Source organism: Lissotriton helveticus, chromosome 4_1 (genome assembly GCF_964261635.1).
Source record: "Lissotriton helveticus chromosome 4_1, aLisHel1.1, whole genome shotgun sequence".
Classification (NCBI taxonomy): domain Eukaryota; kingdom Metazoa; phylum Chordata; class Amphibia; order Caudata; family Salamandridae; genus Lissotriton; species Lissotriton helveticus.
Genome location: NC_136063.1, coordinates 954573441 through 954601074, shown reverse-complemented (window position 1 = coordinate 954601074; position 27634 = coordinate 954573441). Strand labels below are relative to the sequence as shown.

The 27634-nt window shown below is 46.9% G+C and overlaps 1 protein-coding gene across 2 annotated transcripts in view; it reads right to left on the bottom strand.

Moving 5' to 3' along the window:
* ATP9B (ATPase phospholipid transporting 9B) overlaps positions 1 to 27634 on the bottom strand; it is a 2445811-nt gene that overhangs the window by 1474290 nt on the left and 943887 nt on the right. For both annotated transcript variants that reach the window (XM_078687568.1, XM_078687569.1), the window contains exon 8: positions 13867 to 13961. In XM_078687568.1, the coding sequence (XP_078543694.1) occupies positions 13867 to 13961 (95 nt within the window). The remainder of the gene's footprint in view (positions 1 to 13866; positions 13962 to 27634) is intronic.

Genomic DNA, 27634 nt, shown 5'->3' with positions numbered 1-27634 from the left:
AATAGATCAAGTCAGGGTTCTCCCCATTTCTGGACAATGGCATGGGCCACCTCTGAGTGTAACTGCCATTCATAATCTGCTAGGCACCTGCAGCTGAGTATGTTCACCCTGGTGTTTAAAGACCCAGCAAGGTGGTTCACCACAAGGGAAATCGATTGGTGGTTCAGCCACTTTCAGTGGTGCAAGATCTCCTGTCACAGGGTCCAAGAGCCCAACCACCATGCGTGTTGCAGTACCACATGGCAGTGGTGTTGTTTGTGAGCATCTGCACCAGCTGTCCTTTTATTTGTAGGCAGGAATGCCTTCATCGCTATGTAAATCGGTCTGAACTCCAACCAATCCTCCAAGTTAATGTGAAACCGAGTCTCCGCCAGAGACCAGGGCCCTCCGATCTCCACCTTTCCCAAGATGGCCTCCCCAACTTAATAGTGATTCATCTATAACCACCGTCAGCTCTGGGTGGGGTAAAGTGAGGTGCCTGTCACTGATCCAATTTTGGTCCTGTTGCCACTACTGCAGATCTTTCTAGGAATCTGAATACAGTCCAACAAACTTCCCTGATGTTGTGTCCACTGAAATTTCAGGTCCCACTGAGAGCTTGCATGTGACATCGGGCATCTGACACAAGCAAGTTACACGAGACCAAGAATCCCAGCAGCCTCAGAGTTAACCTTACTTAGATCCAGTACAGAGGTTGAAACATTGGGATCATAGCCAGAGTATCCTGGACTTCTCATTACGGGGAAAGGCATGAAACCATACCATGTCCAGAATGGCTCAGGAAATAGGGAGCATCTGTCAGGTGTGACTTTGGTTCGTTGATAGTGAACCCACTGATGTTAGGAGGTTTGACGTCATGTGTAGGTATTTGATGACTGGCCTGAGCTCGCCTTCAGCAAACAGTCATTAAGATAGGGAAAGACTGGTACACCTGACTTCTGTAGATGTACTGCGACCACTGCCATCATTTATTTTTATGGTGAGCCCAAAGGGAAGCACTGCAAACTGAAAATGTTCTTAGCCCACCACGCACCATGGGTACTGCCTATGGGCCTACAGGACGGGGCTGTGAAAGTAAGGGCTCTCCATGCCCAACACCATCATCTAGTCTCCAGAGTCCAGGGCACACAAGACCTGCCTCTAGTGTTAGCATCTTGAATATTGCCTTCCGGAGGAAGGTGTTCAAGGGCGAAGACCTAAAATAGGATGAAGGCCTCTGTCCTTCTTAGGCACAAGGAAGTAGCAGGAGTAACACACAGTTCCTTCTTCGGAGGGCAAAGTCCTAGCTAAGGCTTCTTTGGCCAAAAGGACCTGCACTTGCTGCTGTAAAACAGATAGATGGTTCTCCATCAGCCACCCTGAAGGCAGTGAAAAGAACACCGGGATAGAAAGAAAACGAAGGGTGTAGTCCGGTGAACAATTAGTAGGACCCAATTGTTCGTTGTGATGGCATGCCATGAGTCGATGAAATATTGTATTGTGCCTCCGACAGGGTGGTTGTGTGCCAGCGAGAAAACACTAAAGCATTTTTGTGGTTGCAGCTGCTTGAGGCATTGGGCACCAAGGCGCATGCTGCCCCTGCTGATCTTTTTTTTTTTTGTGGGAAAACTTTTAATTCATTTTCATGGAAATCATACAGTTTACAAAACCAAAATAAAAACATGCAGTATAGCATCTCACAACGTATTCAGACACATTTGTATTGTTCCCCAAGTTCAAACTTAGCCTTCGTACGATAGTCGAAACCCCCCACCTGTCCTCCAACATTGTGCCTTTAGACCTCTTCCGCCTCTGAATCACTGTCATCCGAGTCCAACAAGGGTTCATAGAGTTCACCTCTGTACGTATTCCATGCCCCCCACATTGCATTCCATTTCTTTGGGCAACCTCTAGCACGGTATATCGTTCTCTCTGCAATCATGGATGCATCCATGTCCTTACTCCATGCCATTAAGGTCGGCACCTCCACCCCCCCCCCATCTTTATGCTATATTTCTTCTGGCTATCATCATGCCCAACGTAGCCCAGCCTTGTCCGATGCGTGAGAGGTCATTTGGTTCCCATATGTTTAACAAACAGCGTTTAGGCTCAGGCAGCAGCGAGACCTCCTGTACTTGAGATGGTTCGTAGCACTTTAGCCCAGTATTCTGCTATTTTGGGACAGTCCCATACAGTATGGTAAAAGGTAACTTCCTCTCCGCAACCTCGCAGGCAATAGGGATGCTCCACCTTTCCTATTTTATGTAGGGTGCGCCTAGTGTAGTAAGAGCGGTGTAATATGCGCAATTGTACCGACCTGAGTCTTGAGGGTATACCCACCTCCCTGGGGGACGCTAATGCTTCCTGCCATTCCGTGTCATCCATGTCGCCAATGTCTTGAGCCCATTTATCTCTTAGAGGCCCCAGTGGGTCACGCAAGTTATTCACAAGTTTGCGATAGGTGAGAGAAGTCGCCTTCTTCGGCATGTAGTCCGTTAATAGCCTATCCTCTAAGGGGGATGCTTCTGGGACCTCTGAGCCTGCCGGTAAGACTGTCATCAGGGCATGACGTATTTGTATATATCTAAAACGCTCCGAGGGGGCCATTCCGTATGTTTGTCTTAACTGCTCAAAGGGAATTACCTCCCCTTTCTGCCACATGTCGCCCACAGTCGATATCCCGATGGTTTCCCAATGGTCAAAACCTTTACTTTGTCTCAGCCTGCCCAGTCGCTTCATGTCCCACAATGGCGTGAGTTGAGTTATCACTCTTTGCCAGCCTAGTCTCGCCTGTGCCGTATGTCACAGACCAAGGGTGTGTCGCAACGGTCCAAACCTTGTTGTCATCATATTTCTTTCATAGAGGGGAGCCAACATATCTCTCGTGCCCATCTGCGCCCTATCTGCTTGAAGTGCTGACTCCGATCGCGGTAGATGGATCCATTGATTGATGACCTTCAACTGTGCTGCGCAATAGTAGAGCTGCACATCGGGGAGTGCTATCCCTCCATCATACCAGCAGCGTACCAGCTTAGCCTGCGCAATGCGCGCCGGTTTGTTACTCCACAACAATCTAGACACTTGTGCCGCGATTATTCTAAAATAGGTGAGTGCCACCGTATATGGCGTGTTTTCTAGGATGTATGAAAATCGAGGCAGGGCCATCGTTTTAAAAAGTGCCGCCTTCCCTAGCAGGGTTATCGGCAGTGTTTCCCAGTGTGTTATGTCTCTCTTGAGATGATCAAGTGGGGGCAGTAGATTTTTATCGTAGAACTCTCCTGGTCAGTTGTGACATATATCCCTAAATATTTGAACGTATGTTCCGCTACTCGCAGCGGGCACATAGCAGGCAAACATGGTGGTGGACCATGTAGCACACACATGATGCACTTAGACCAGTTAATGGTATAACCTGATGCCCGACCATAAGCTGCGCAAATATCCAGAAGGGTATTAATGGAGCGCGCCGGAGAGGTCATATATAGTAGGATGTCGTCAGCATATAGGGAGATACGATCTTCCCAAGTGTCAGACCATCTAAGGCCCCTTATCGTTGGCTCCCACCTTATCCATGCCGCCAGTGGCTCAAGTATCAGCGCGAACAATAGGGGTGATAAAGGGCAGCCCTGGCACATACCTCTTTCTAATGGGAAGTCAGCAGAGATGTGGCCGTTTGCAGCCACATGCGCCAATGGCTTGGTATATAGCAACTGTACCCAGGAACAAAACTTTGGTCCAAACCCAAAGTGGTGCAATGTGGCGAACATAAAGGGCCAGTGCACCGTATCGAATGCCATATGTGCATCCAAGGACAGTACCCCTGCTGGTTCCTGCAGGTATACCGATCGCGCCAGTACCCCATGAAGCCTTCTGAGGTTTAGTGCCGTACTTCTTCCCGGCATAAAGCCGGACTGATCAGGGTGCACGAGTTTCGTCAAATGGGGGGGGGTCAGTCGGAGCGCCAGTATTTTGGCGAGGATTTTAGCTTCTGCATTAATAAGGGAGATGGGCCGATAGGAGGCACAGACATCTGCCGGCCTCCCAGGTTTCAAGGTAGCCACGATGGTGGCCGTCCGCTGATCTGGTGGGAGTTCTCCTGCCTGCAGACTGCCCTGTTAATGCAGAGACCTGAGTAGGTTCCAAAAATATAGACAATTTGAAGGGTCCAGGGACCCGTCATGGCAAGATCATCCATAAACAATAAGACATCTTCTGCATATAGGGATATTCTATTAGTGACCATCGAGGACCACTGGAAGCCCTTAAACAGGGCATCCACCCTTACTCAGGCCACCAGGGGCTTAAATGGCAAGACAAAAAGCAAGGAGGAAAAGAGGCATCCCTGGCAGGTGCCACTCTCTGTATTGCACCAATCAGAAATAGCCCTGCCGACTCGTACTCTCGCACAGAGGCCCGTATATGGCAATCACACTTAGCTGATACATTTCAGCCCAAACTGAAGATGGGTCAATAAGGTAAACAGGTAATCCCAATCCACTGACCCTAACACCTTCTAAAACTCCACCAGTAGCAGATTTGAAGACCCGGTAGAATGGTGTTCATCTCGATGGCGTTGTTAACCCTCTGTATGTTGTGTCTAGTGGTCGATTGGGGCATTTATTTATTTATTTATTATTTATGTGGCGCACAAATCATCCCCAAGGGGATATCTCGGCGCCCAGGAGGCGAGCAGACCAGTGTACGAAATACTCATCTAAAATAGCCAGGTCTTGAGGTGCTTTTTGAAAAGAATCAGAGTAGGGCATGCCCGCAGGTCTTCCGGCAGCGAATTCCAATACTTAGGGGACAAGTAGGAGAAGGCACGGCCTCCCGTCTTCACCTTCCTAATTCTACGAGTTCGAAGGAGCTTTTGCCCACTGGATCTGAGCTGGCGGCCCGGGACATACCATTCTAGTTTCTTAGTAAGGTATCTAGGTTCAAGTCCGTGGAGTGCTTTAAACACTAAGCATAGGAGTTTGAAAACTGCTCTTTTCCTTATAGGGAGCCAATGTAACTCTCAGTAGGGGTAGGGATGGAGTTCGTGCTGGCTTGTTCAATGCTAAACGTGCCGCCGTGTTTTGAATAACTTGTAACCTTGAAAACAAGTCTTCCCTCGTCCCTACCAGTAGCGCGCCTACCAGGCATGAACCTGGACTGATCGGGGATGGACGAGGTGGCTGATCACACCCGATTGTCGAACAGCTAACACCTTGGCCCAGCTTAACCTCTGTGTTCAGAAGAGATATTGGTCTGTACTTCTCGCAACGTGGTCTCTAGAAGCCTGGTTTCGGGATCACCACTATGTCCACTGCTCTACGGTCCCTGGGCTTGTCAGGTCTGCACTAAATATCTGCTATAGAGATTATTAGTCAGTATCCATACAGATTCAAGTGGGACACAACCTGCGTCCTACTACCACCTTAGAACAATTTGACATACAGAAAGGGAGTTCAGGCAAGGGAAGAGGATCTGCGTACAATACAATATTGCAGACTGATAAACCGAAAATACACTATTGCGACATGTTATACAATACGGTCATAGGCATATAGTATATACAGTGTCGACGGCGTTTCGATCCCTGTGTGGGGATAAAGGGATATTTCATTCATGCCTGTTAACATTGCATTATTAAAATAGTCGCTACGGCTGGAGGGGTTTGTACAAAGCCGAGGTCGGGTAGTGAGGCGCCAGGCGTGATCTTTAAAAACCAGTGACTATTTTCTGCGTTGATTACGCGCTGGGGTTTCGGGATGAACTCTGCAGCTAGGAATTATGAAGGAAGTGCTGCTTTAGGGTAAAATGGCAGCTAATTCCAACCGTGTACTTGAGAGTTTAGGAGCCGTGAATCGGTTCCTTGTGGACAGTTGAGGCAGTGCTCCTCAACTGTCCACAAGGAACCCATTCACGGCTCGTAAACTCTTCAAGAATTGCTGACTTATATGTCAACAGGCCTCGTGGTACTTCTCACTCTGGAGGGTCCAGTGGCTCCTGCGCCACCCGCCGCAGATTTCCCTGGGCCCCAGGCAAGGTCCAGCAGTATCAGTGAGTGGTCTGACTGTACTCTCTGCAATATTCGAGTACATGGTGGCTTTTTCACCTGCGAAGGAGAAAGTAGTAAAGGCGGGAGCAGGATCAATGCTTTCTGGAATAAAATATGCGCCCTTCATGCGTCAATAATGGACATGTTGTGTAGGAAAGTGGAGAGGCGTATCGGGCCAGCCCTCACCACGGTCGAGGTGGAAGAGAGATCAAGGCCAGGGTCACTAACTCCATTGAGCCCCCCCAAAATCCATGGGGCTGCAGGGAGCTTCATAAGGAGGTGGCTCAGTTTCCCCGCAAAATCATAGGTGAGGGGCGGGAGAGCATACACAAAAATAAGAGAAATTGGGAACCTACTGTAGGGTGCAAGTCGCAGCCACATAGCGTCCTTTGGTAGCATGTCACACCCTGAACACCACCAGAGGAATATGTCGACGGATCAAGATGGCAACTGCCTAGATCCCTCGCGGAACACCTGCGAAAACCCCCTACTAGCCAGGAAGGGGCACTGATTGCCTATAAGCTGCGTCTCCTGGAGCAGTAAAATGTCTGAGATAAATTTGTGGACTATCTTCAAACGGCCCCTCTATTAAACATGTCCAGCATGCTGTTAACATTTCACAAGAGGACACTAAGCCTCCCAGGGCCAATATGTTTCTGTAAGTCAGTCATTTGCGAGGCAGTAGTATCATAAGAGATGATGCGCATGTTCTAGGTGTGTGTCGTCTGTGTGACTACCAAGTAAACATGTCTACTTGTACCAATGCCGGGTCAAAATAACCCCCTCACCTCTCCTACTCCCTCACTCCCAACCCCATATTCGCCATCTAGAAGTATGTGTTGTGTACAACCAGGACAGTAGCCAACTTGGCATACCCCCCCATCACTAACCCCTAACAAACGCAAACATATAACTGCTTGAGACTTGAATTGCAAGCCATCCCCGACCCACACCAAGCCTTCTCAACAATATGAGCAGGCACCCGCCAAGTCCATGCAGAACCAGTTAAGTAGAGGGTTCCTGTAAAGGCAGCAGCAAGTCAGAGCCACCAACTTCTGCGAGAATCTTGTATCTACGTCCCGGGCATCTTCCATATGGTAGACCTCTCCTGTTGCAGAGAATGAGCCCTGCGCTCACGACGGTAAGTTCTGCGCTGGGAGCTGTGTGCTACTCGCTTGAAGGGCCACTGTCTCCTACACCCCTACCACCCACCCTCCCTCCCTTCCGTGAGATGAAGCCACCACTGCGCCAGTTTGGTCGCTCATCTACCCAATCACAGGTCGTTGCTGACATATTGAAAAACAAAGTCTTGTCAAAGAATATAACTTTCAAGCGGGCCAGGGAGAGGAGCATGTAGTGGATATTCATGGCTATAAGTTTTTGTTTCACTTCCTAAAAGGATCCCCTCAGTTGTGGAACCTTTAGGGTGTGGTCCAGGAAGGCCATCACTGTGGAGGATTGGAACACAAGAGACCCAGTCCTGCGTTCCACCAGGAGAATGACGTCTCGATCCGCATTGCCAAGAACCCAGGCTATGATTGGACGAGGCAGAGAGCTCACAGGAGGTTTTGTGGTTAGTGCTCTGTGTGCCCTTTCTACAAAGAAGCAGGCTGACACTCCAAGATAAACGAGGTAGGTGTGGTCCCCTCCACCCCCTCTGGGATGCCCACAATGCACAAGTTCTTGTGACGTGATTATCCTTCGGCATCCTCCAACCGGGCATCCAGGTGGCCGAACAAACGTTGCAGGATCAAGAGGCGGGATTCATGCTCTTTGACCATGTTTTCAGTTTCAGAGACTATGCCCTCCACTTCCATGACCCTGTCCACTGTATTCCGTAGATCTTGTTGGATCATGAACAGATACAATTACAGTTCCACAATTTGCCCTCCATGGATTCTTTGAGATCTTGTATCTCCTGCAGAATGTAGGACGTTTGTAGCCCCTCCAAGCGCATGTCCCGCTAACCGCAGTGCTAACATTCTCCGCCAGTGCCGCATGCTCCGTGTATTTGTCAATTTTGAGTTGCGTAACATAGCCAGGGGGCTTGTCTCTTGCCAATATTGGGTGGGTGGTAAAGTGCAGGCGGGCAGAAGTCCAGTAGCAGGAGGTCAAGAATGGCAGTCTGCGCCCTGCGTTGCTGGGGAGGCCAAGTCCCCATTTGTACAGTCCCCATCTGGGCATAGCAGGCAGCTATTGGAGAAACAGCGGGTCACCCCTTGCCTCCGAGCCGTAGCTTTGCCGGCCCTCCCCCGATCTCCCTCTACACAGGACCTCCTTCTACCACCAGGATCACCATGGGGCAGCTGCGTCGAGGTCAGCCATGGATCTCCAGGTGTGCCCGGGCGGGCAGCTATGGTACTCACAGCTCTTTCCGGTCATGCCCCCCAGAGTCGGCCATCGCGGGGGTCAGACAATGGGCATCACACAGCTCCGTAATGCTATTAAATGTGGCCAGCTCTGTAGGGGTAATTCAGCCTCAGAGATGCTGCAGGGGCAGGGAGCATCCACTGTGCACAGGGGGTCAATGAGGCAGGGGGCCACCACCCAGCAACAGCTCGAGGACCAGTAGGCTGGCACCCGGGATCGCAGTGGGAGGGGGGAGAGAGTAAAGAAAAGTCACTCACCTGTCTAGCTGTCCAGGGATCCACCCTAACATTCCCAGTGTCAGCACTGATGGGTAGGACGTGCAATGGCCAGTTCAGGGCTCCACACCTCTCCTCTGGGTGGATGTCCGTGTGTGTAGCCCATCAGGCACACCTCTGCCTCAGGCATTGGGCCAAGAATTGGAGTAACAAGTGTGGGACACACTACAATGTGGGTTGTCTTCGTGGCCCTCAACTGCCGGAGCCCAGGCCACAGTGATAAGGGCTTCGTGTCTGATTATGCTGGCCCAGTCGGGGTATCGGGCCCACCGCACCCGCTGCTGCTCTCAAGATGACAGGGTCCCCCAGATGATGATGATGCTGGGGATGCAGCTGCAGTGTTCTCTCGGGCGGTGAGTAAACATCAAGCCATCGGGGTGAGGCTCTCCGAGAGCAGCTCCCGGTGAACACAGTCCACCCGTTGCTCTCCCAGCTGTCAGTCGCTGTTTCTTGTTGCCTCTTCACTGCCACAGACGAGGAATTAACTTGGGCTGGATCACCCCAGCGGTCAGGGACAAAGTCCAAATCAATTGCATTGTGTTGCGGAGCTCTCTTACATCTGCCATTGCCGGCTCCCAAGCCACGCCCCACCCCTGCTGACCTTGATGCCTCTGGGAACTGCAGCGTCTGCCAAGTAAAGGGCTGAAAAACCTGGTGGGCTGAAGGAGGATTTCAGCATTGATGGATGGGAAAATCTCTAGCGTAGCCATGAAGAGGCAAAAAGTACTGGTGGAATTGTATTGCTGGAGGCAGACACGCCCAAGAGACGTGCTGTGGCTTGGTTTTCGTTAAAGCGGTCCAAGACTGAGTCAGCTTAATCGCTACAAAGGTGGGAACCATCAAAGCACATGTCCATGATATATGCCTGGACGTCCCAGAAAAAACCTTTAGATCTTCTACAGGCTTGGTGATGAATAGCCAGAATGGTGCCCATGGCAGGTCCTAAGCAATCAGTTGTGTCCATCCCTGAGCATAATACACATTTTTCTGCATGGCGGCCTCCTGAATAGCCTTTGTGAGAGACAGCCACTGGTCATCTTGAACAGCTGGTAAAACCTGTGCCACCGTATCCCAAACGGAAAGGGAATAATGGTGAAGAAAAAAAACTGACATTAAACGATCTAAGTGCAAAAACAACAATTGATGGACAGAATGCAGAACAATGTCATACATTCACACCAGTACAGAGATCTGGGCCTAAATCCATCGTTTTTTTGCACTCCACACCACCCCAGGTCAGACATGGCAATATGCAAATCAGCCTTGACCCTGTGCCTCATGGGAACAGTCCAGCCTGAACTGCCAAGCCATGTCTTTCCTGGACCGGAATCAAGCATCCAAGGAACGGTTTCTGGCTATCAGCCTTCATCAGCCAGGGTAGCTTGACTCCAGTGGTGTGGAGAGCATGGGACTCACGTCTGAGCATACTCATCCCACTCGGGGTGACAAATGCAAACCCAGATCTTTTGACTGGGAGTGAGCGTTTGATTGGTTCAGATGCTCCGTCCATCACTACCCCCTTTTGTACCGCTTTGGCCGCCATAAGTGTGGCAGGGTATGCTCAGACGTGAGTCCCTTGCTCACTTTGCCACTGGATTCAAGCAAGCCGGGCTGAAGACGGCTGGAATGCCAGAAACTGGTCCTCGGAAGCTTGTTTCCGGTCCAGGGAAGGCATGGCTTGGCAGTTCGGGCTGGACTGTTCCCATGAGGCACAGGGTCAGACTGATTTGCAAATAGCCATGTCTGAACTGGGGTGGCAGAGTGGGCTAAAGAACGGTGATGGATCAAACCCAGATCTTTTGACTGGGTGTGAGTGTTTGAGTGGTTCAGATGCTCCGTCCATCACTACCACCTTTTGTACCGCTTTGGCCGCCATAAGTGTGGCAGGGTATGCTCAGACGTGAGTCCCTTGCTCACTTTGCCACTGGATTTAAGCAAGCCGGGCTGAAGACGGCTGGAATGCCAGAAACCGGTCCTCGGAAGCTTGTTTCCGTTCCAGGGAAGGCATGGCTTGGCAGTTCGGGCTGGACTGTTCCCATGAGGCACAGGGTCAGACTGATTTGCATATAGCCATGTCTGAACTGGGGTGGCAGAGTGGGCTAAAGAACGGTGATGGATCAAACCCAGATCTTTTGACTGGGTGTGAGTGTTTGATAGGTTCAGATGCTCATTCCATCACTACCCCCTTTTGTACCATTAAACGATCTAAGAGCAAGGCTCGTGGAGGGGAATATCCTTTTGCCAAAAGCCTCAATTCATTAGGACTCACAACCGGGAGAAGTGGTAGAGAAAGTATTTGGATTGATCCTGCTGGTGGAAGCTTGGAACACCAGGTTCTCCTAGTAGGATACCGTGGGAGGTAAGCAGAGTGACCAGGTGCAGGGCGATGGTTGTTTAAATTTCTTCATTAGTGCTTTTAGAGTAACATAAGTGCCATATAGTTACAAACATCACTTCAATTCAGACGTGAAGGGGCACAAAGTACACGTAATAACAATTCAGGTGACAGTTCAGTGCATGGCCCAAAGTGTAGCCCACTGCAACTACCATGGAGGTACTGGTTAAAGTGTGCTACAGGGCATACAGAAATTAGATGCTGCACCTTATGCCACTAATAGGAGCTGATGAGTATGGCACTGGGGGGGGGAAAGGAACCAGGATCTAGGAATAACGATGTTAACTGATGCCCAACTCAGGTCTCCACTAATATTTTTCACTCCCACACTGCCTATTCAACCCACACGACCATAGAATCAATGGATATATATCTAGTCGCTTCCCTGGAAGTTGATGAGGGAGGTGGGGAATGCCCGATGGAGATGGGGAGGAGTGATCCAAACAGGGTTCTGCCCAAGTACCCTAAATGGTGTCAAGTAAGTACCTCATTGGAAGGTAACAGTAGCTCAGTGGGAGCTTGACCAGGTTGCAAGAATTCAGTTAGTACATTCGTTTAAACTTCCGTGACTGCCAGTTGTAAGTCAGCCGCCCTTCGCATCACGACAGCGAAATAAGTGCTTTCTTAGCAGGACCTGGGGAGACAAGGCCTGTATCAGGCAAAGAGTCGAGCCCACTGGCAATCTGTAATTCCTTGTACCAGTTGTGGTCATCATACTGTGGAACATAACCGTCCCCCTCCTCATAGTTGTCGTTATCAGAATTTGTGCCAAGCAGGTTATGTAAAGTTTGGACCCTACCGTGAGGTAAGGGCAAAGTATTAGAGCCCGAAGGATTAATAGGAGAGGTTGCGCACTAGAAGGAGCGACTTTGGTCCGAGATCGTGGTAGATTCAGTTCGCAATCAGATATGACAACAGGCTGTACATTCTCCTCTGGCCTGGATGGCGTTGGCATCTATGCTAACTATACCGGCACAGTTAGTGGTGCTGGAGCCAAAGCGGGCACTGAAGTTGGTGCTGGACCCAATGTGGATCCAAGAGACCCAGACAGCGCTGAGGGTGAACCGGCCAGCGAAGGCACACCAGACAAGAGCCAGTAAAGTGGCAAATATCTGCAGCATGGTCTCCCTTGCTTGCAACCATCCCTTCACGGTTTGAATCCTTTCATTTTAGGAGGTGACATTTCCCTTGCACACTGAATAATTTGTGAGGAAAACTCTGGTCAAAAGACCAGGAAGAAGCTCTGAATCTGTGTCTGAAGGCACAGGAAGAAGGGAACTTGCATTAGTGACCATCGATGGTGCTGATATGCAGCTCCACACACTTCTGGGGGAGAATGATGATGACGCAGAGCCGCACAATGCCACCTACTGGCACACAGACATACTGCTAAAAGACTTCCGGTTCCCGTCTGAAGCATGGGGAAGTATTCACAAGGTGAGGAATATGCAGTTAGAAGAATTCATCAAAGAATGGATGGATATACCAGGGTTTCAGAATATCAATGTGCTCTTGGTGCAACATCACCTCAGTTTTCCCAACACATATTCTTGTGGCATCTAATTGTGGGAAAATGTACTTTTTTCATGTGCTCAATTTTGAGCTTTGCTGGCTGCCAAACTGTAACTAAAAGTTGCTCGACATTCAACTATTGTGTCGTGGATTGGTTATATTTATTATAACAGTATTCTACTATCGCTTCTGCTAAGGAAGGGCATGAAAACTGAAATGATCTTGGAAATGGTTAGTTTGTGACCTGATAAAAAACCGAAGTTCACCCGTGACAAACAAATTACTCCAAATGAGGTACCCTAATGTACAAAGATACCATCAAGTTTTCATTCTAAATCAAGTGCACAGGTGGTGTTCAAACGGATGTTGGCGTATTATGAGAAATCGGAGTCCCTGGTCTGAAATGAAACTGGTAGGTAACAGACACTGTATCATTACTATAAGTATTCAAGAGAGCCTGCCAAAGCAGAAATCTGCAAGTATTCAAGAGAGAGACTTCCAAAGCATTCTTTTGAACAATCATCAATATAGCATGACCGTATTTTGCAAAATACTAATATGCAAGTAAGCAGCAAGTGTTAACCCTGTAAATCCAGTGATAAACTTAACATCTTATCAATGGATCAAAAGTAAGGACCTAACAAATAATAACCTTCCCCTCAATAATCAGGAAATATAACCTTTATAAAATTTAGAGATCCAGGTTGAATTAAAGAAGTCAATCAATCCTGAGAATTGCAATTTGTGTTGTATTTCAATTGTTATCAACGAGCACAGTCAATAACAGTTGTCTAAACCAATTAACAACAGATGATACTAGACACAGGATGCATTAGAGCAAAAAACTATTCAATATAAGATAAATTCAAAGATAGTTAGACTTAGGAACTTATGAAGTATAAAATCGTAAGAGAAACCTTAAATATTTCAATATCTTCATAAATGAGAGAACACTCATACATCAGACAAAATGTGCCAATTCGCTGTAAATTAATCTGTTGAACTATGCACCATACTAGAACAAGAACAAAATCTCAGATAATACGAAATTCTGCTGAACTCGAGCCAGGGATAATGACCCTGGAATATTAAAGCTGCAGCGAATTTTTGTATTATATTATACACAACACTAAAGTATTTATACACACTTTTAATTAACAGTTTCTCTCTGTTAGTCTCTAAAGAAACAAAAGTAAATAACATATGGTGACATACATAAAATAATCAATAATGTGTTGAAATGTATAACACGTGATGTGCGCAACATATAATACGTAAAAAATAAATCTTACCCCTAAGGCAGGTAACCTTTGAGTGCAGCTCACCGCGATTTTTAGTTTCCAATCTGTTTCTCCATCCAACTGGTCTGTCCGAATGAAACAGGAACCTCGAAATCACAGAGGAAATACCATCACTGAACTGCTGAAAAACTACACAAGTATTCAGTTCATCTGTTTCTATTCAGCTGAGTTATGAATGCAATGTTCAGTATAACAAAACATATATGTAACAATGTGGAACAACTCTGTTGCTCAACTGAAGTGGTGCTGGGTCATTTTTAAAACAACATGAAGAGCATACTCATGATTGTGGTAGAATAAATGTGCTTGAAGCAAAGCCCTCCTTGTACCTCTGCAAGTCAGTGTTTTCAGTCATTCCGAACCCTTCAATGTGACTGACAAAGCTCACTCAACAAACCTAAACACAAACTGTCCAGTTGAAGACACTAATGCCTCTCCAATAAGGCCAGAGAACTCTGGAAATCCTGATCCACCTACACCAGAAACACCTTATTTGTCGTCTTATTTAGGAAAAACCTAATGCTATACGCTATATGAAGTGCCACAATTAAACTCATGGGAAAGAAAATACAGCACAAGGATTGAGGTGCCGCTTGAGATGATTCAGTCGTTAGTGTGCGTAACTTAAAAAAATGTGAGTGTCACCATGATGATGGCACAAATCTCTGTAAAACTGGGTGTTGTATACTCCAAAGCAAAGGTAAGTGATCTGGGCTTTTGGTCTCAGCATACAGCAATACCTTAAAACAGAATATCATGGGTTAATGGTAACTAGGGATTGCCTGTAGCCTCTGCCAAATATGCTCATGGGCAGGCCTCCTCAAATAGGATGCTTACAGCCAGATTCATCACACGAAATGCGCTCGCAAAAGGGCCAGATTCTGAGAATCTGGCCCTTTGCGAGTGCAATTTTTGCATTTGGGATTCATCATCCCAAATGCAAAAATCGCTAATAAAGAATTTGCAAATTTGTGAGGATTAGCATTTAAGGAATCTCTATTAGAGATTCCTTAAATGCTATTCATGAAACATTTAAAAATTGCGAATTTGCAATTTAGGACCGCTATTTACCACGAAGTCAAACCTCGTGGTAAATAGCGAAAACTTAGAAAAATGCATTTAAATGCATTTTTCTAAGTTGCATGTTACAAACACACATGTCCTTTGGACATGTGTGTGCACAACATCAGTGTAAATTCACATTTCAGGGGTGCTACAGGGTGTCCTTTGGATACCCCTGCACCCATGAAATCGCATCCTTATTTGCGATTAGCAAATTGCTAATCGCAAATAAGGAATCACTCCCCATTCATTCCTATGGGCCTGTAGGCCCATCAAAATGTTTCTTGACAAATGCGTTCTATAAAAAAAAAATACTGCAGGACAGAATTCCAAAAGCAACAGTAGCAGCAAAAGGATCTGCATTCGTTTTTGGGCAGTAAAACCATTGCTATTCAAAGTTACTACGTGCATTTTTCTCCAGCAATTAGGGTTTACTGTATTTAACAGGGTCCATGAAATGCCAGGTCGTGACAAAAAAATAAAACCATGACCCAAGGTAACAAGCAAGGATGAGTTTCTTCTCCGTGGGCTGGTGTCAAAGCTTACACCGCTTGGTTCTGTAGCTAATTAGACTATGCCCTTGCTACTTAGATTATGTCTAGTTGGACATAGATAAAATTATGTCTTTACCTCAGAAACTACGCCCCTTTGTTTATAAAGAGAGTTGTGAAGCTGGTGTTGAAAGACATCATTGGCTAGAAAAAGGTAGACGTCCTGTCATGTCTAAACGATCCAGGCATTAGAACCTGATCGGTTACACAGGAAACTGCAAACAACGGAATTGTAATTCAGAGCAAGGGCATACACAAATATCTCTGCCCTGTTGATTAGGATCACATCCCCATTCCCTGGGAGGCAAACATATTACAGTTTGCATTTGTCCTTAAGGCACAGATGTCTATTTCGAGATGCTCCTTGTGAGTGACTACAATACAGGACACCTTAGGGTGCAATAAAAATGTGTGAAATGTGTGCACAAGTCTGCCGAATCTTATAGTCTGAATATTAGATACTTGCATGAGATGGGTAGCTGCGAGCAGGATGCAGTAAGTCAAGGCTCACATCTGCATAAAGAGCTTGCTAAAAAATTAAAGGTATTCTTCAATGGCTGCTTACATCAAGCATTCAAGGTTTTTTTTTAATACATCAAAATACATTTCTCGAGACCAGATAACAGACAGATCTATGGGAGTAAGAACATTGTTTTCAGTTTGTCCTATGTAACAGAAAAAGTTTGTGGTCGTTGGCTTAATCTTCCACCTGCACCTTCATCATTATGCTAATCTCAGCTTCTGGTGGGGTACCTGTACTGAAAATCCTGAAGGATCTCGCAGATGAAGGCACCTGTTTAATTGCCTAACTTAGTCCAATTCAGATTCGAAAGAAGCATGAAACTACTTCACTGGATAAGTCATAATCAGACTTCCTCTATATTTGTTCAGTGCAAAATAACACCCCAGGGCTGCATCAGCCTTCAGTGTTCTTTAAATTACTTCAAATGCAAGGAGCTCTTTTGCCTCCTCTAAGAGATCTGAGTGGGCTGGGTCATTATACCAGGAGAACAATCCAGGTGAGGGGTGTTTGGGAGGAGTACATTTACATATATTTCTCAAGCAGTTAATTGATTACCTTGTGGTAATTAATATAAAAAAAAAGGTTGGAAGGAGGAGCTACGCGCGGAACCGAGATGGTCGCGTGAGCACAGGGCTCCCGGACCTTCGCCACCTCCGGCACTTATCCTGACTATAATCCTGGATATAAATACGGCCCATCGCAGATGAAACCCAGCTGATATGATAGCTGCTTTCAACATTTGAATTGGTCCAAGAAAACCGATTTTATGGTGATTTGAACTTTCCTGGCCTGCTCCACGGTCCTGCCCCGGGCTCGAGTTGGTGAACTGCCTGGATGGTAATTGAATAACAGCGGCTTCCCTGGTCCCACTTTCGACCCTGGACTTGGCTTTCGGTTTCGGTTTTGGCCCAGACCCCTTTATGCAGCAGATCTGGCCCCACCGCTCCCGGCTCACTTCACTTCCCGGTCCCACTCTAGGACCAGGATTGTATATCACCGCTCGGTGTGTGACTTGGAACACGCCGTCCTTTGGTTGAGCGTCTGTGGGGGATTTTGACGTAGCCATTTTCACCAGATCTCGGGGTCCCCTCGGTGGCGCAGCATCCAAGATGGCCGGCAAGCCCGAGGTCGACAAGCGGAAGACCAAGGCTGTTCACCGTGGGGGCTCCGTACAATCTAACGTCATGGACCGATACACTCATCCCAAGGGGTCCCCCAGTGGAACTGGCAAGCCTCCAGCAGACAAGGGAGATGACCTTCCGGCGGACGAGGACCCGACTCTGCACGATATCATGGGCGCCATTGCGAGTATGCAGGCCTCCATCGGTGCGCAGTATGAAACCCTGGCGCAAAAACTGGATACAGTGGCGATCGATGTCACCTTAATCAGGGCGGATTTGGCTAAGACGAACGAAAAAGTCAAATCCCTGGACTTGAAGACTTCCAGCCTCACAACGGATGTCTCCGATCTACAAGCGGAGGTCCGCGATCTACAGTCCTCTAATGACTCCTTCTCCGTCGCCTGGAAGATTTTGAAAGTCGTTCTAGGCGGAACAACGTTCGTATTGTGGGTGTCCCTGAGAATTCAGACAACTTAAATGTTGATCTTATTGTAGAGGACCTCATCGTCAACCATCTTGCACCCAAAGGCCTGAGTAAATTCTTTGCAGTGGAGCGGGCTCACAGAGTGCCGGGCGGTAAACCTAAGCTGGGTTCTACCCCGCGGCCCATCATCGCCAGGATATTTCATTTCCGTCATCGGGATGCTATCCTGCAGGCATCGCGTTTGGGTGGCCCCACGAAATTTGAGAACACGACGGTGAGTTTTTATCCCGACTTCACTCAGCTGGTACAGAAGCAAAGAATGGGGTTTCAAGGAGTGAAGAGACGATTGAGAGACAGGGACATGAAATACGCGATGTTATTTCCAGCCCGACTGCGTGTGGAACATGGGGATCGGACGTTCTTCTTCGATCGCCCTGAGGCTGCAAGTGACTGGATCGACACGCTGCCCAGGCAGCAGGAACACCCTGAACATTCTGGTGGAGCTGAGGGTGGACTGATGGACCAGGTATAGTACTGTGACTTGGTTCGCTGGACTGCATATAGATCTTTCGGCATGGTTTGCGGATCCTTCAATTTTCTTTAATTGCGGTGGCCCTCCAGGGGTGGCGGGGGGAGTGAGTCTCTTCCTCCTCTGGGGTTTCTTTTCGTAGATTAGTTATTTGCTAGGGCGACAGGCACACTGCAAGTTGGGAGGACCTTTGAGTCTAACGCAGGGGTGCAGGGTGGGGGGGTTCTGTTTATTGGGTAGGTTTGGGGGTGGGGGGGGGGAGTTGTTCTTGTTTTGTTCCCTTCAAGGCACTATATTGATGGACATTTGGACTTGGCTGCTGCGACTAATGTGGGGTGGATGCTGCGACTACGTTTGGGATGGGGGGTAGGGGGCTAAAATTGCTGTGTTGGAATATTAACGGGTTGGGAGACAGGATAAAACGGGGCGTGGTGTTACAACTCTTCAGACGTCTTTCCCCCGATGTTGTGCTGTTGCAGGAAACACATCTGATGGGCAACACATGCCAGGCTATGAACCGTAGGGGCTACCGTCTCCTGGCACACTCCGGCTTTACCACTGGCTGTAGGGGGGTGGGTATCTTGGTTAGGGTTTCCCTCCCCCTTGAGATCGATGCTGTCATCCTTGACGACAGGGGGAGATATGCTGCCATTACGGGACGGTGGGAGGGAAAGGTCGTCACTTTGCTTTCCGTTTATGTCCCGCCTGGCCTTCAAACTACGACCTTTGCTGACCTGGGGAGGGTGATACTGGGGCTCCCAGAAGGCATCCTTGTGGTGGGTGGCGATTTTAACTCTGTGGTCTCCGGCCATGTCGATCGCTACCCACCCAGGGATCTTGGGAGGTCACAGTCCTGGTTGGGTGGCTTCCTTGACACTCTGGGTCTAATAGACTGCTGGCGGCTGCTGCACCCTGGACAATTACAATACACCTTCCAAGGCCGCTTGTATGATGTGGGTGATAAGGCCGGACAGTTGATAGCTTGGTTGGACAAGAAGGAGAGGGCTAGTCGTGTGGCTCCTTTGATCGTTGAGGCGGATGGAGTGAGAGTGACTGACCCGGTTGAGATTGTGGAGTGTTTTTCTGAGTATTTTCAAAACGTATATTCCCCTGTATCGGACAGACAGGATTCGCATTTGCTTCTGAGGGACATTGCTTTGCCCTGTTTGTCGGATCTCGATAGGGAACTGATGGACGCGACACTCTCTGTTGAGGAGGTCGCGACCGCAATCCGCTCTGTGAGATCGGGAAAGGCCATGGGTCCGAATGGTCTCCCCATCGAACTCTATAAGCTGCGCCCAGACAAAATAGCACCACATCTTCGCTCAATGTTTTTAGAATCGCTTGACGCGGGTACCCTTCTATCTGATCAGAGGCTTGCGTCTATCGTCGTGATTCACAAGGAAGGGAAGCCGCGAGATTGCTGCGCGTCGTACAGGCCCATCTCGCTTTTAAACGCTGAGCCTAAGATCCTCGCAAAAGTGCCTGCGAATCGCTTGACCTCGGTCGTCTGCGACCTGATCCATCCGGATCAGTCCGGGTTTATCCCGCACCGGAACACGGCGCTGAACCTTCGGCGTCTACATGGCTCCCTTGCGAGAGCGTCTTCGCTGCGTGAATCGGCCATTTTGGCTTCTTTGGACGCCACAATGGCATTTGATACGCTGGAATGGCCATATCTCTGGGCTGTCCTTGCCAAGTTTGGTTTTGGCCCAGTTTTCATCAGTTGGGTGAAACTATTATATCAAGACCCCTTGGCTCAGGTGGTTGTTAATGGTCGTGTTTCTGGCTTATTTTCTCTCGGAAGGGATACTCGCCAGGGATGTCCGTTGTCTCCGCTTCTTTTTGCTTTTGCTTTGGAAACTTTAGCGGCTTGGCTGCGCTGGGAGTCGTCAATGAAGGGAATACGCTGGACCCCTGATTTCGAGGACCGGATATCACTTTACGCTGACGACATCCTGTTATATCTCACGTCGCCTCGGAAGTCGCTGGTGGTACTATTCGATGTCTTCACTTCCTTCGGTAAAAACTCTGGCCTTGTGATCAATTGGTCCAAGTCCTGCGTGTACGTTCTCTCGGGGGATCCTCCTCTCTTGCCGCGTGGGTGCCCAATACAGGTGGTACACGCGGGTTTCAAATATTTGGGGGTGTTTATCACCTTGGATCCTGTGGTTCGCTATGAACGTAACCTGCTGCACCCACTTCAGCGCTTGCTATCCGATGTTGTGGCATGGCGTAGGCTTCCGCTGTCCCCGCTCGGGCGTGCGGCTCTATTTAAGATGATGTCATTGCCCCGATTTTTATATGCCCTACAGAATACTTGCGATACCATCCCGGCCAGCTATTTTCGGGAGATTGAAAGCTTGCAGCGCCAACTGATTTGGGGTGGACGGTCTCGCATAGCACTTGCCAAGTTGACACTTCCTTGGTATGACGGTGGAATTGCTCTCCCGGATATTAAGCGCTACTACTGGGCCTCCGAACTGGGGGCGATTAATCACGGCACGTATGATCCCACGTCGAACCCCGCGTTCGAAATGGATAGATGGTTGCTGCCTGGTGGTGACTACAATAGGGCGCTTTATACGAAATCTGCAGGGAAGCTGCTCACTGGCCCTACCAAGATTGCGGTACAAGTGTGGCATCGTGCGAATGATGCCATGGGATGGAAGAATAGACTTACACGCGCTACTCCGCTTTATGCTTCTGAGAGGCTGGGCTCCCTATGGCAAACGAAAGGCTTTGATAGATGGGACGTGATTGGTATATGCAGGGTGAATGATGTGTGGACTAAGGGTAGGGTTAAAACCTTCGACGAGTTGAGATTGGAGTATGACCTGAGTGACAGGGAGTTTTTTAGATATGCTCAGATCCGACACGCGCTGATGGCGGTTTTCCCTCCGGGTACTACTGTTCCGGAGGCGTCACCACTTGAGGATCGGGTGCTGGATGGGCACGTTCCCGACAGTACGATATCGCTTATTTATAAAAAGTTGATAAACGATAGGACTGACCTTTTACAGCGACTCAGGGAAGCCTGGACTGGCGATGGCTTGGAGTTAGATGACGAGGACTGGCAGACGGCCATATCCTCGCCGAAAGAGGTCGCAATTCCGGCCCGCCTTAGGTTTGTGCAGCTTAAGATTCTCCACAGGATCTATGTTACTGGTCCGCACTTGGTCAGTATGGGTTATGCGTCGGATGGGCTGTGCAGGCGCGGTTGTGGCCTTCCGGGCACCTTTCTTCACATACTCTGGGAATGCCCGGCGGTTGTTCGTTTCTGGAATCGAGTGCATGCTGTAATGGAAGAGGTCACGGGTGTTGCCTTGTTGCCTGAAGCCAGACGATGCTTGTTGAATGTGTGGGAACCGAATGACTATGATTTGTCACAGACTCGGTGGGTGACCCTTGGCAACATGATTGCCAAGAGGGATATCGCCCAGTTGTGGGGTTCCCAGAGGCCACCCACAGTTCTGGCATGGAAGGAGAATATGGATTGGTGTATGTTCAGGGAAAAGACGGTGTATGTGGCCCGTGGCAGGCCCCGCAGGTGGGGTAAGATTTGGGGTCAATGGAATTCCTACCGGGGAGATATATGTACACCCCCCTTCACACACTTGGGTGCGGATCCTCCCTCCCCGTGACTAGACATTCCTGCTATCATGTTGCTTTGATTGTCTCAGGACTTGCTGTATCCCTCAATCCTCCCATCCTGCAATGTCATTGATTGTATTATGATCTTATGCTTTCCTCCCCGCAGGACGCACCGCCATTCAATTGATTGTACTGCCTTGATTATTTCTTTTTGTTTATGTTGTTAAAAGTTTCAATAAAAAGAAATATATAAAAAAAAAAAGGTTGCACTGAAAGAAGGAAATCAGAGAGGAAATAGTTTGAGTACATCTTGAATTTACTTTGTAGGACATCAAATTTCCCACTGCTGGATTTGTCAAGAATCATTCCTTATACGAAAACTCTTCTCCATCATTTATTGCAGCAATTAGGAAAAATATCTTGCATATTAGGCATATCTCCTTGTGTTGTGACTCAGTTTTTTTGGGGGACTGTTGTTTACTTGTTAAAGGAATGAGTAGTGTATGCAACAATTGCAAATACATCCCCTAATGAGGCACTCCGGGCGTGATCAATAACGTGCTTCACAAAGTCAATGAAGTATCATTATTTATTCAATGTTGGTCATCATTTGTTTGTTTGGACACTTGATATTAAAGGCATATCAATCGTGTAGAAGTTATTTCATTATTCTAACACATGAACTCTTCTCCAAGCCTGACGGAAGACACCACCCTAGAGAGCACCCATAAGTTCGACAAAACTTTCAGAAATATCAACACAAACAAGCTGTGCACCACCAATTTTCTTTTTCTTTTACTTGTTAAAGGGCCATCCTAAAGGAGAAATACCCTGAGTTGTGGATTTCCTCAATTGCTATATCCACAAACATCTCAAATAAACTGGGGCTTTGAATCAAATAGATTTGAAAATGCATAAAGCTAAGGAAATCATGACAAAAGCCAGGGGAACATGTAACTCAGCTAATAAAGTAAAGACACTAGTATTTTTTACTCATTATTATTCGCAGTATTAGTCAATATTTTGCATAGCCCCCAAAAAATCTAAATGCCAGTGCAAGTACCTGTCATCTTTATAAGAGAGGGTAGGCGATTAACACAAAAGGGGAACAATCTGGATGTGCCTAATCAGTCTTAAAGCCATTGGAACCATTCGGGACCCTCGCATTCACAACTCTCAGGTCCTACCGCTATAGCCGTGCGGGTATGGCATAGCGCAACGGCGGCTATGGGCTGGAGGGATAAACTAACTGGTGCAACTCCGCTCTATGCCTCTGCGAAGTTGGGTGGCCTATGGAAGACGAAGGGCTTTGATAAATGGGACACGATCTGTATTAGTAAAGTGCGTGATCTTTGGGTTAAAGGAGATGTGAAGACCTTCTCGGATCTGCAAGTAGAGTATAAGCTGAGTGACAGGGAAAAATTTCGTTATGTCCAGGTACGCCATGCTCTGCACTCTGTGTTGCCAGTGGGTAGTGATATTCCGGAATCCTCCCCCCTCGAGGATCGTATACTAGACGGTTATGTGCCAGATAGTACTATCTCATTGTTCTATAAGAAAATGATTAATGACCGATCGAGTCTGCTCGTTCGCCTTCGTGAAGCTTGGATGGTTGACGGTATTGAACTGGATGATGAGGACTGGCAGTCCGCGATCTCTTCTCCCAGGGAGGTGGCGATTCCGTCCCGCCTCCGTCTGGTCCAACTCAAGATCCTCCACAGAATCTATGTCACCGGTCCCCGTCTGATCCATATGGGCTACTCCACGGATGGCATGTGTAGGCGTGGGTGTGGTCTCCTTGGCACCTATCTCCATATCATATGGGAATGCCCTGAGGTGGTGCGATTTTGGAAACGTATACATGAGGTGATGGATGAAGTAACGGGTGTTGTGATGATGCCGGAAGCCCGACAATGTTTATTGAATGTGTGGGGTCCGAATGATTATGACGTGTCGCAGCTTCGGTGGGTGACTCTTGCTAATATGGTTGCGAAGAGGGATATTGCACAGTTGTGGGGGTCCCCGAGGCCGCCTACAGTGACTGCTTGGAAGGAGAGTCTGGACTGGTGCATGTTCAGAGAGAAGACAGTGTATATGGCAAGAGGCAGACCCCAAAAATGGGGGAAGATTTGGAACCAGTGGAACTCATACCGTGGAGATATTTGTACGCCCCCACTCACTACGATTCCTAGTCCTTCCCAGTCGCCCTGACCTACATTCCTTCTAGCTGTGGTATATTGTGCTGTTTATATGCAATCCTACCTTTGGCACCCTCCCCTCATCTGTATCCAAAACATCTTTTCTCCTGTTGTCATGTATCTCCCGTCCTCATTGAGCGCAGGCCTAATGATTGTATTGCTGTTGTATCGCCTTGATTGTATGTTTGATGTGTTGATTCCTTGTTTTATATAATAAAAAGTTACAACAAAAAAAAAAGCCATTGGAACCTTCTCGGGTGGGAAGGTATTCTAAATAACAAATATTCATATGACCCAGGTGGCACTATATTTCTTTAAACAAGATGAGTTCTTTTGGATGAATATGGTGGTGGCCACAGGGCTCTTTCAATTGCTAGGAAAATAGTAATAATTGTATTCAACAATAGAGAAAGTTCCAACAACATTATTTGGGTTGTATGACGGAACAACACTGGTAAATACATTGCATGCCTTAACCACAGATTTTCTACTCTGCATTTTTTACAACGCATATGCTTTTACAATGTATGCCATTACCACGCATTATTTATAAATATAAAAACAAAGTATTTGTGGCGGGAGACACCCACACCCCCAACTTACTTCAAATGTGTGGTAAAAACATACATGAGGTAAAAACCTGCATGCTAAAAAATGAGTGGTATAGACACAATATGGGATAAACCTGAGCTATCCAATGTAAATATTGGTAAACAGTATTGACTAGGATGTCAGTTACAGTACAGCACAACACTTCTATGAAACTCTCAATAGAGATTGGAGGAATATAAAATATTTGGGAATTGACTGAGCTCCAAAAAACCATACTGAGGTAGACATAATATTGTCCTTACGTGAGCTGGAATCCAGATGTATTACTGAGGCAGGATATCTAACACGGAGGGAAATAATTGTGGATGAGGAGCTAAACATACATCTGCAGGGATTACCATAGTGACAAGAGTAACCATGCGGATGACCTTGTGTGGTATTCTTTGAGCTTATTAATATGTTTGTAATTTTCGGGGACACACAATGTTATATTTATTTCTATTTCAGAAATATGGATGGCATGATTTAACCTAATTCTTAATAATGGACAATTGTGATTATTTTCAGGAATCACTCTACCTTGTTTGAGCAGTTATTAGGTGAAGTGTATTTACTACAACAGTGATGATTGGTGAGCCACACGGTGTAGTTCTCCAGTAATTCAAGTACTCTCTTTTTATAACAGTTGGGAAAGATATATGGGAAGGTGTGGTCGATGTGGATGGTCCTCTTGAATTTCTGCAGTTTTTTATTATGATGATTTGTAAGGCTACTTTAGCCGAGACAGAGTCTTATATAAATGAGATAACCACATTTGTAGCTGTACAATTATGGGTAATATTTGCTGACAAATTGTTCTGAACGATTTGTGTAATATTTGAGAGACTCCAACCTGACTACACAGTTTATTTGTAAGTATTCTGTTATATTATGGAAATATATTTCAGGAGGTATGTGGTTTATTTTAGCAGAGATAATAAAACAATTTGGATGTGTAACAGCACATTGATATGCATCTCTAATTTACTAAGTAATGTAACACTTTGTTGAATGGTTTGTTATCATAAATAGAAAATACTCCCTATTCTTGGCACTCATTCACTGACTCATACCATCCATTCAATATATCTTATAGTGATGAAATTAGACTTTTCTTGTCAATTAGCACATACATTTTCTCTAGACACCGACCACTGTATCATGTAAATATGTCGAATTCATTACACATGTTATATTTAAAATTACAATATCATATGTACAATATTACATTAAACTGGATAAAAAAACAAATTGTTTGAGTTTTAAAATTGCTACTGGACATTTAAATATCAGTATGCATCATTTCTATATTAATCTGATTTGCTTTTTCTGATTGTCATGGATAACAATGGCAATAAGTACTCCACATCCACAGATAGTTAAAACCAGCAATAAAAATAACTAATCAAATAACATCAAAATCAAATCTATAACTCAAGTTGTCGACGCAGCGTTTCAGTGTTTTTTTAATTGGTTCTCTCTATCTTCTTCAGGACAAACAATTATAGTAAAAAAACATTAATTTATCCAACAATGGGGGAGGAGGGGTTTCCTCTCTCTACACCTTTCTTTGTTAAGACTTCATTAACATGCAGTTTTCTTTGTTGGATCACTCTTTCCATATTTTATTCTCCACATTTTTTCTCATGGAGTATTCCTTATGCTTTGCTTCCTGCCCATTAATTCTCTGCCCATCCTCAGTTTTCAATGCTGGGGTAGAATCAGAGAAGTTACCTACGTTTGGTGATGCCTTATCCAGTAGAGACATGATCTAGTCACAGATTACTTATCTTTAAACTTATAGACGTCCGCATCGTCTATATAGGCGTGCTGACGTCAATACTTTTCATGACTCCCAGACCAGAAGCATGGAGCCATGAAGTGACTGACCATGGTATGTAAAAAAACGACTAGGGCCCTAAAGGGAAACAGCCCTGACACTAAACTAATCAGCAGTGTGGGGAGTATGGGTGGGTAGGTAAGGAATTTGCAGTTAGATCATGTTTCTACCAGATAAGGCGTTACAGAAGGTAAGTAACTTGTCCATTTGATAGACATCTAGCGCAGATTTCTTACCTTTGAATAGATACCCAAGCAAAACCATCCCCGGCGGTGGGATTTCATGAAATATGAGATTTTAATTGTGTCGTAGATCTGCAGATAGACCTATCTCATCCTTCGTTACCAGCCTTACCAGTGGTGGTAGCCACCACTTGCCTTATGCAATAGCTTACTCATTGGTCCCTACACAATAGTTGGCGAGTCCTACAACCCAGGGTTAAGTACTACTCCTATTATTCAGCACGCATCAACTGCATGTGCGGTTAGACCGCATTCTATGTCACTCCACTCTCCAAACGCAGGTCATAGATGCTGAGTACCTTGGGAAAACATTCTCGGACCATAACCCTCTATAGACACATGTTGAATGGGGATGACGAGACCTCCAGTTCCCACAAGACAACTTCAGACGACTATATTAGAAGACCAGGTCTTCAGGGAAGAGACAAGTGAAGTCATAACACATTATTTTGAGGATAACTGGGGTTTGGCCACTTCCCAGCAAATTGAATGAGAGGTGTTCAAAGTGGTAATCAGGGGCCAATGTATTCAGGCAGTGGTGGGGGCTACAGTGGACCTGCATAGAGAACTTGTGCAGACTGAAGCATCACTGGGGCCACTAGAAGTAGCAGCCCCCTTAAACCCCACAGAGCAATGCCCCTTGACTGAGGCCCTTGAGTAGCATGCTCGCCTGATAGAACAATTGTGCAGCCTGTATTTTAAGGCCTATCAGGCCAAAATGTATGCTGAGGGAGCAGATCGTGCCACTTGTTGGCATGGCTCCTGCCTGGCGTGACGTACACAGTCCCCATCATCATGATCAGGGAATCCCCGACTCATACACTCACTACTCAAGGAGGCAGTCACTCGGATTTCATAATGCACTATAAAGTGCTGTATGACCACGCCCCACTGGTCCACAAATACATATTGACGAGTTCCTAAACAATATAGGATTGCCCACCCTAGATCCCCTAGATACAGAGACCCTGAAGGCTCCTCTTATGCATCAGGAAATCCGAAGAGCCATCGGAGGGACTGCCACGTAGAAGACCCCCAACCTTGACGAATGCCTGTTGAATTCTACAATGCCTATGAGTCACTT